Here is an 8,963-nt window from a genome sequence, read left to right as displayed (position 1 = left end):
TCCGATTCGTCCAACTCGTCCTGCATCGCGTGGGAGGGCTCGAACGGGGAGTTCAAGCTTACCGATCCGGACGAAGTAGCGCGGAGATGGGGCGAACGAAAGAGCAAGCCGAACATGAACTACGACAAACTGTCCCGTGCACTCAGGTAAATAATATGTACAGGGTGTTCTGTAAAGTAATCATGTATAGATTGAGTAATATATGCTTTCAAAAGGAGAAGTTACAGAGAAATCATCTTGTTCTAAATAAAGCTGCGTTTACAACGAAATTTGTAAATAAGGTGGGCTACGAAAAAATCACTGTAACGGTACAAAGACAAATTTTTTTCTGTTCCTTTCTTTCTCAAGATCGCTTATGGTTTTTTTTTTTGCACGAATGTAAGTTGTAGCAGATATTGATGTGCATTTAAACATGCGTAATAACATAACCTTAAAATGAGCTTGTACTCCTTGTGAAAATTCCTTTCATTCTTTGCCATTTCTTCCGTCAGAAAGAATCTTCTTTCAACCTTTGAAGCCATTTTCTCGTACCATCGTAGCTACCATGTAGAGAAGATGGTTAGGTGGTCTGTTTTACGTGGCCCACCCTGTGTAGAAAATCGTAATAAAGAACGAACGTTTGCCGTAAATTTATCAATACTGTAAAACGTATCACTCTTTCGTTAACGATCGTAAATGATGTTTGAAAACATAAATTCACTTTGCAGATATTACTACGACAAAAATATTATGACGAAGGTGCATGGAAAAAGGTACGCGTACAAGTTCGATTTCCATGGGTTGATGATGGCCTGTCAAGCTCAAGCTGGTGTCACATTGGAGACGTCTCCGTCGTCCCGAGGTACGGCAGCAAATTGCCACCCTCATCACTCTCATCACTTGTATCCAACAGGACCGTCAGGTTCGCAACATCCGTCGGTAACGGCACCACCGCCACCGCCACCTGCACCGCCGCCACCGCCACCACCGCATTACTGTTGGCCCTATCACAGATATTCTCCGCCAACGTAACACAAAGAATTCGTCGTTTTTCATTTTTAACGTTTCAACAAGGCGGAAAAATTCGTTTCGTGTGTAATTTTCGACTATCGCGTTACGAGAATTTAGTCTTTGTTGGTGGTCAATCGTTGGTGAAAATGATGATTAAAAAGTTACTCAGATTTCATCGTTTAACGGAATCAAGGAAATGATAAGGTAGAGGATATGTGGGAATTTTTTTATCAGACGGTAGATGTATCTGGAAAGGTGTAATTACGATGTTAAATGTAATATATACTGTAATGTTAAATAGATAATAAGTACAGTAGATAAGTTAAGGAATAATTGTATACCTAACTGTAAGAAGAAAATTGTTGTACATGTAAATATAGGAATAGGACATTAGGTAGACGTAATTGAAGCAATAGTTTTGTCTTCACAAGCATTCTTAGGTAGAACTTGTATTTATACCTTTGGTTTAATGTCGCGATGTACAGTTTGTAAGCTATCGTTTTTTATTTAATAACTATTAAGACGCTCAACAAGTCCTTTGGAAAAAATAAAGTTCTATAAGAAAGATATTATAGTGGTTCGTTCATTTGTTTTAACGTATTTTAATGTTTTACAAATTTATGTTTTCAATTCTATGGTACTTTTTATTTCTTTTCAATTACTAATTTTTAATACATATATTTGCTGTTCTATTTTTCAACGATCACTTTGATCTATTGATCTACTATTTTTCAACATATCACTTTATAAAAGAAAAAGTTGATCTATATCATAGGCGAGATGTAAGATATCCTTTTTACCGATAGCTGCAAATTCTTGGAAGATTTTCATAGATGTCACTTTCATCATTTCCTCAACCAATCAGAATTAGTGTAGCCTAACCAAAGTAACGCGTGTTAAGTAAACGCCATTTCTCTTTCTTCGTAAGAAAAGGTAAATGGAAGCATGCTATGAAGCGATGCACTAGAAATCAGTTTATTGTAATACCATCGTCATGATTTTTACATAAAAACGTTTCAAAATGTAAACTTCAGAGGAGAATTACTAACATTTTTTGATTATTTCAGCTCCCCAGTCCGTAAACAAAATGTCAGACGTAGAAACGTAAGTCTGTTTTGTATGATTGTTAATAATGCCTTAATGTCATCGAATAAATCTTTTCATTAAAAAAATACAAAGTTGAAATTACGTATATTATCTTTTATATTCGTTGTAGTAGATATTCTGATGTTAAAATTGTTAAATTTAAATGTGTAAATATAGTCGGCGTATAACCTTAAATCTGTATGTCAAGAATTTATTGCAAATAAATAAAAGAGAGAACCCAATTATTCTTTCTATTTTAGTAATGATGGCCCTTCCGCGATGGCAACGGGAGGCTCAATGGACGTAACCACAGCCCTTCAAGAAGTTCTTAAAAATGCTCTTATTCACGATGGTGTTGTGCATGGTCTTCACGAAGCTGCCAAAGCGTTGGACAAGTAAATTTATAAAACAATTCATTTAAATTGATTCTATATGTTTTCATAAAATGTAAAATATAAAATTTTCGAGTATAATATAAACTGTCAAATCTTTATATCACTTTGTTTGTTGAATTTTAGAAGACAAGCTATGCTGTGTATTTTGGCTGAGAACTGTGACGAACCTATGTATAAAAAGCTAGTGCAAGCATTGTGCAATGAACATCAGATTCCCTTAATTAGGGTAGACAATAATAAGAAACTAGGTGAATGGGCTGGTTTGTGCAAAATTGACAGTGCTGCTAAAGCTCGAAAAGTTGTTGGGTGCTCCTGTGTTGTTATAAAGGTATAAATTATATATTTAAAATAAGCTATGAAATATAAGCACAATGGTAAAACATGATGAACATTAGGCTCCCTCTACTGAGAGAACCCAAATAATTACTCATGCTGTAATTCATGCCTTACTGATTTTAATAGCTTATTTTCAATATGTGAATTTTAAAGCAATCTTTTGCATTAAGTGATTATTTTACTTTTAGGACTTTGGGGAAGATACTCCTGCAAAGGATGCTGTAATGGACTACGTCAAACAAAGTTCTGTACATTAAGATCTTTTAATAAAATATTGGATATAAATTCGTACGTATAATTGATTTAATCCTTAAATATTTTTACGTTTTTACATTGTACTTGAGTAACACAACTGAAACTCATTTATGAGTAATTATATTAAATACATATATAGTTCTCTACTTGTTTTGGTAAGAACAGAAAACAAAATACTAAAGGAATAATTGGAAAAATAAGCAAATGTTTCTTTTTACTGAAAAACTTTTTTAAATTGTTCTTTTTGTTCACATTCTAGATTTTTTGTTAGTTTGTCACAAATACTCTTATGCTTTGTCCAGTCTTTTACTTGACACTCCCTGTAATGATGCATTAACAATTGTTTAGTTAGAATATAAAGTTCTACTTTACAAGTAAATGAAAGAAGTTTGTACCTTCCACAGTACCAAGCTTCTTTGCATTTAGAACAACGGTTTTTTGCATCTTCATGACATAAAAAGCATTCTTTAACATCAATACAATCTAATTTATCCAGATCATATGCATCACTTAAAATTTGAGCTGCATTTTTAATATATTCTACATCTGTTGTGTATATAAACTTTGACTGATGTTTTGCTAATTTTTTCCACTTTTTGTGGTACCTTTCCATTATTGATGATTTTATCTGAAAACAAGATTGATTAGAATTATTATTTGATATTTCAATAATTTAAAAAAATATATTCTGTATAATTGTAGTTGATCTTGATGTGTAAATTTTAACCTGTGGTATAAGTTCCACATTTACTGCTCGAGGTGCTCTAGTTTGAGATGCTGACACACTTAAATAACTTAACCACCTTTTTAAATCTATCAGAGGAGAAATTTGATCCAGCATATCTTCGTGCAAATATTTCTGCAACTAATATAAATAATAATTTTTTGTGTGTTGTACAATGCACTTTACAATGTTGAAGTACCTTTATTAATTGAGAAAGTCTATGTTCAGTAACTTCATAGTATGGTGCACTTTTTGAATTGAGAAGTAATTCTCGTAAACCAAACCAAACTTGTCCTTCTATTTTACAAATTTTTCCTTCTTCACTTGGCTTTACTTTCTTCCAACTACCATTGTATATCATATTTTCCCCTTAAGGAGAAACAATTGTATTGCAATTGTATTGATTTTCTTACATTTATATAAAAACAACTACCTTCTGTATTTTCTTTCTTCCATGGTTGTTTTTCAATGAGTTGAACAAGCAAGTAGGGTACGTCATGCGTAGATAACAACCGCGACAATACAGACAGCGGTAAATTGTCCGCAAATTCGGCCAAATAACGGAGAATCGAAATACATCTCATGCTGATATCAAATTCAATTTCTTTCTTTTTTTCAAATATTTCTTCAAGACATGAACTAATTACAGTAATCGTAGCTATTACTATTTAGTATGTAAAACATTGTTAATTATAAATGTGTTATTATTAAAGACTTACTTTGGATTTGTTACATTTTCATAAATTTCAATGTCTGGTGCATCAAAAAGGAAAGAAGCATATTTAACAGCGTAATCAACAAGATCGAGAACGGAATCGTTCATAGTTTCTGCACTTTCAGAATGAAATAATACATTTTCTAATAATGAAATAGCAATGTCCTCATGATAAAATATAATGAAAAGCATGAATGTATTTTTCGGTTCTGCGTTCATTTCTATTAACAGTGGAAATACTTTATGTTTCCATACATCAATTTGTATGGCTTCATATATAAGAATTGGAATCTATGAGGAAAAAATAATATTAGAAGAAAAAACAATTTAATATAACACACATTTCAATTACCTTTTTAAAGGAAACAAACCATTCTTTAATACTTTCTTCTCGCAAAGCGCTAATTTCTAAAACGCTTTGTTGATTTAATAATACTAATTTTTTATGAAATCAAGCTCGGAAATTTGTAAATTTTCTATGTATGATTCACTTTCAAACGGTGAAATTATATATTCTACGCGATTTGACATTTTTACAATAAGGAATGCAGTATCGCATGCAAACGACGACCATTTGTAAACAAAATGTGTAATCGGTATCCTGGATATTGTAACGCAAATGATAATTATTGACTATACTTTCTAAATATTTATTACTTAAGAATTAACAAGATGGAGAATCTTAAACAAATTTTAGACTTATATTTTAATTGCAAAATTATTTCTTTATTTTTGAATTATGAGTCATATTTTAAAAAATCGATGCTATGTAGAATTTTTTTGACAAAAATGACTTCATAAATTTTAAATTAAATCTCATCTCTTATAAAAACATATTTTTTAATTCTCAATAATTTGATATTACGCTTATAATTATACCGATGCACTGAAAATGACAGTTTCTGATAAGTAGAAAACATTACACATAACCTATACCGTCCATTATTTACTCAAGGTTAACGTATTTTATCTTAGAAAAATGTTGAATAAAATTTTCCTATTTTCTTTTGGTGTCCTAATTATTTTAAATATAGTAGTCCTATGCCTCTTTACAACTCATCAAATAGGGGGTAATTGTAACGAAAAATTAAAATTGTTTATATATACATATGTATACAAAATTATATGTGTATTTCCTAATTTTATAGAGTCGAATAATCTTCCAAATGTGACCTCGACAAGTAATATAGAACTAGCGATGATATCAGAACATTTGTTTAATAAATCATCTCATGAACTACTTAATTATGTACAGATAAATTATCAGGGGCAAACAAGTTTTAACAATTTTACTGATAATGCTCTTGAAAGGTATTTTGAAAATATTTTTTTTATATATTTTGAAGTTTAATTCGAATTTATAACTTTAGGTTATTAAATACATCATCTAATGCTTTTTTAACATTAACAACAAAATCTTTAATAAAGTTATTTGATAACTATGAATTGAATACATCTCAACCAGAGATTGTAACAAAACAAAAAGATACAGAAGAAAATGAATTTATTGATAATTTAATGGAAACAGATGTAATGTTACATGTTATGCATTTTTTATCACTCAAAGGCTTCGTTAAAAATGATATACAAGCTTATAAAAACATTTTGAAGGAAATTTGGTTTCATTTATATTCTCGGACTAAAGGAATAAATGGTACTTCAGGGTTTGAACATGTATTTATAGGAGAAAGAAAGCCACGTAAAGGTATTATAGGGCTTCACAACTGGATTTCTTTTTTCTTTGGAGAGTTGTCAAATAAAATTAATTATTATGGATTTTCCCGTAATAAAGAATTCGTTAATGTAAGTAAAAATGTGAATATAAAATAATAATAGTTAATAAACAATTTTAAAATATTTTTAGAAAGCTGTCATTTTAGATACATATTTCACTTACTTTGGAAAACGTAAAAGGTCAACTATGTTTATTGGGACATCACCAGAATTAGAAATAGCAATCTATACACTTTGTTTTTTTACACGGCCCAATAAAAGATGTAAAATGTCTTTTACAGGATTTAAATTTGATATTCAGACATATGTATCACAAAATAATGGTAAAAAATTCATTGGGTCTGCCTTTCCCATTTTAGGAAAGATATAAGTTGCTACTGAATATATAAGTAGAATATTTTATTTGTTGAAAAAACAAACGACGATTTATTATAATGATAAAATACTGTATATATTTTTGGAATATAAATAATTATCCTTACAAAAAAAAAATGTAATACTGATAGGAACTCTAAGTTAGGTCAATCACACGACTATCATGTTTATTTTTAGTATCAGATGCTTTCTTTTTTGTATTGTTTTTTCTTTTTTTCTTTGGTATAGTATAATTTGATAATTTATTATCATAAATATTTGAAATGGTTATATCATCTTCTGATTGATCATGTCTCTTAGAAACTGTTGGAAAACTTTAATGAAATATAAAATAAATATAATTAATTTTTATTCTTCAATTTTTATCATTAATTTAAAATCCAACTTCAAACCTTCTCAATTTTTCTTTTAGTAGCTTGACTTAATATAGGACTTTTACTTGACATGTCTTGATCATCTTTTTTTAACGTTTTGTCAACTGCACTTTCATTAGAAACATTATTTTTACTTTCTGTTTTTTGAACCTCAGATATACTATTAGATTTTTCATTAATACCAAGTATTTCTTCTAATTCATCAACACGTTTTTGTAATGCCATGTTTTTGCTTTCAGAAAATACTACTTTTTCTTCTAAGTTCCTAAAATAGTAATACATAATATTCACTTAAATTTTAATTTCAAAAATTTTTAATACAGAAATACTTAATGGTCTTTTCAATATCTTACATTTGTTTTGACAACAAGGTATCCAATTTTGTATTGCCTTTACTAAGCTCTTCTTGAAGCTTTTTGATAGTTATACGTAATTGTTTACATTTACTAAAACTTTCAATTAATTCTCTACAAATATAATTATGTAAATAGTAACATAATTTAGTTCATAATCTTTTGAAATATGTACATGTTACTTACTTTTTCATAACAGAAATGTATGTCATAAGTGTTTCAGGATCTTTATTTTTTCCAACCATTTTACTAACATCACTAATAGGAGCATGCAATAATACTTGTATTCTAAAATAGACAACTGATTTATATAAATGTAATATGAAACATAATATTGTATGTACAACAATTACATACGGTCTGAGATCTTCAATTTTACTTTTTAATTGAGCAATTTCTTTTTTCAAATTATTACAGTGTGAACTCTGTTCTTGGAAGTAAGTTATTTGTTCTTTTAGAGCATATATAGCTGCAATTTTTTGATTAAGTTCACCTTCTACTTTTCGTACTTCTTGTTTTAGACCAACATTTTGTTTTTCTAAAGTAACACATTTTGAAGAGTAATGTTGAATGTCTTTTTCTTTTAACAAAATTTTGAACTTCAAGCTGTCTACTTTTTCTTGTAATGAGGAACCTTGAGATTCAATAATTTCATTATTTGAAAATGTGAAATAAAGTCTGTGTATTCTGCTTTGTGTAACTTTCTCTCTGCATTGTGGGCAGCTTTTTGATCTGAAAAGAAAGTCATAATTGTTTTTTATCATGAAAACAGGTGAATTAAATTAGTTTACACACATTATAAGTTGAACTCTCATACTTCCTAATAAGATACTTTCTATTATTGTTTTTAAATATATTTTTACCTTTCGAGCCATGGTGTTAAACAATGCAAATGAAATACGTGTCCACATCGTGTATAAAAAATATCATCTGATTGCATTAACTGATCGTTGCATATAGAACATATAGAGCATATAACATTCATCTTACGTCAAAATTTCGTAAACAGTAAGCGTAGAAATAACGTTACGAATAAACTTATGTTAGAGTTGCTATTATTTTTTGCAAAAAATTGATATAGATGTCATTCAACTTTATTTTCCGAAAAAATAAATGCTATCAATTTAACGTAAGTGAAATTATTGCGTTCTTGTTCAAAGTGGCTTAACTGACAAAAAGGTTATCCATGTGCCATTGAAGTGCGTAAACCGAAATGTCATTGGTAGAATTTATGTTTACCTCCAGACATTTCTATGAAGTTTAAATTCACTATTTCTGTAAAATCATGAAAATACGACTTTGCTTTATCTATAAAATGACATTTAAGTGTATTATTATGTTGTCTGTCAAATATAAAAGTAATTGCATGTAATAAAAATTAACATGTAAATCTTAGTTTTTAAAAATAGAGCGTAGGTCATACAGACTTATAAAATAATATTTGCTTTATATTTACAGCATAGCCAATTTAAATTTAACTTATGACAAATTGTTATTTCTTCTTGTCAAATGTCATCATTGATAGAAGTAGATGTTTGTCGTTGGTTTTTCGGTTTTCATTGAAAATTTTGCAGTATAAACAAGTAAATGCATATAAATATAAACGATAAACACTTTCAGGAATAA

At 29.2% G+C, this 8,963-nt stretch overlaps 5 protein-coding genes across 5 annotated transcripts in view; 3 read left to right on the top strand and 2 right to left on the bottom strand.

Moving 5' to 3' along the window:
* The window catches only part of LOC108578772 (DNA-binding protein D-ETS-6-like), a 6,842-nt gene extending 5,831 nt beyond the window's left edge, over positions 1-1,011 (top strand). The window contains 2 exon segments of the mRNA XM_017942162.1: positions 1-146; positions 708-1,011. The exon segment at positions 1-146 is cut by the window's left edge and continues 31 nt beyond it. Coding sequence (XP_017797651.1) covers positions 1-146; positions 708-1,011 — 450 coding nt within the window.
* A 948-nt stretch (positions 1,012-1,959) lies between these two features.
* On the top strand, positions 1,960-3,092 carry LOC108578756 (40S ribosomal protein S12). Its single transcript, XM_017942143.1, has 4 exons — positions 1,960-2,094; positions 2,337-2,471; positions 2,595-2,799; positions 2,996-3,092. Exons 1-4 carry the CDS (start codon positions 2,078-2,080, stop codon positions 3,062-3,064), a joined length of 426 nt encoding a protein of 141 aa, XP_017797632.1. The 5' UTR covers positions 1,960-2,077; the 3' UTR covers positions 3,065-3,092.
* Positions 3,093-3,127: 35 nt separating this feature from the next.
* LOC108578700 (zinc finger MYND domain-containing protein 10) lies at positions 3,128-5,032 on the bottom strand. Its single transcript, XM_017942078.1, is given in 9 exon segments — positions 3,128-3,145; positions 3,289-3,382; positions 3,458-3,690; positions 3,790-3,927; positions 3,986-4,155; positions 4,220-4,425; positions 4,506-4,792; positions 4,854-4,954; positions 4,957-5,032. Coding segments are annotated over 9 exon segments (1,323 nt in total).
* Positions 5,033-5,046: 14 nt separating this feature from the next.
* LOC108578699 (poly(U)-specific endoribonuclease homolog) lies at positions 5,047-6,605 on the top strand. The gene is made up of 5 exons (XM_017942077.1): positions 5,047-5,077; positions 5,569-5,571; positions 5,650-5,812; positions 5,872-6,304; positions 6,366-6,605. Exons 1-5 carry the CDS (start codon positions 5,047-5,049, stop codon positions 6,603-6,605), a joined length of 870 nt encoding a protein of 289 aa, XP_017797566.1.
* A 216-nt stretch (positions 6,606-6,821) lies between these two features.
* LOC108578698 (E3 ubiquitin-protein ligase TRAIP-like) lies at positions 6,822-8,322 on the bottom strand (the record flags this gene model as incomplete). The annotated part of the gene is made up of 6 exons (XM_017942076.1): positions 8,201-8,322; positions 7,695-8,069; positions 7,524-7,625; positions 7,338-7,451; positions 7,003-7,249; positions 6,822-6,905 (listed from the first exon to the last, which is right to left on the bottom strand). Coding segments are annotated over exons 1-6 (1,044 nt in total), but the record flags the coding sequence as incomplete, so codon positions are not given.
* Between the last annotated feature and the right edge of the window lie 641 nt (positions 8,323-8,963).

This window comes from Habropoda laboriosa, unplaced genomic scaffold (assembly GCF_001263275.1).
Source record: "Habropoda laboriosa isolate 0110345459 unplaced genomic scaffold, ASM126327v1 scaffold28, whole genome shotgun sequence".
Lineage (NCBI taxonomy): Eukaryota > Metazoa > Arthropoda > Insecta > Hymenoptera > Apidae > Habropoda > Habropoda laboriosa.
This window is presented reverse-complemented; position numbering and strand designations above follow the sequence as displayed.

What these genes read in the sequence shown, in the direction of transcription:
- LOC108578699 (XM_017942077.1), top strand. Translation starts at nt 5,047, where the DNA reads ATGCAGTATCGCATGCAAACGACGACCATTT. An exon ending in ACTGATAATGCTCTTGAAAG is followed by an intron (nt 5,813 to 5,871) that starts GTATTTTGAAAA and finishes TTATAACTTTAG; the next exon opens with GTTATTAAATACATCATCTA. An exon ending in GTAATAAAGAATTCGTTAAT is followed by an intron (nt 6,305 to 6,365) that starts GTAAGTAAAAAT and finishes AAATATTTTTAG; the next exon opens with AAAGCTGTCATTTTAGATAC.
- LOC108578756 (XM_017942143.1), top strand. An exon ending in GCTGCCAAAGCGTTGGACAA is followed by an intron (nt 2,472 to 2,594) that starts GTAAATTTATAA and finishes GTTGAATTTTAG; the next exon opens with AAGACAAGCTATGCTGTGTA. An exon ending in GCTCCTGTGTTGTTATAAAG is followed by an intron (nt 2,800 to 2,995) that starts GTATAAATTATA and finishes TTTTACTTTTAG; the next exon opens with GACTTTGGGGAAGATACTCC.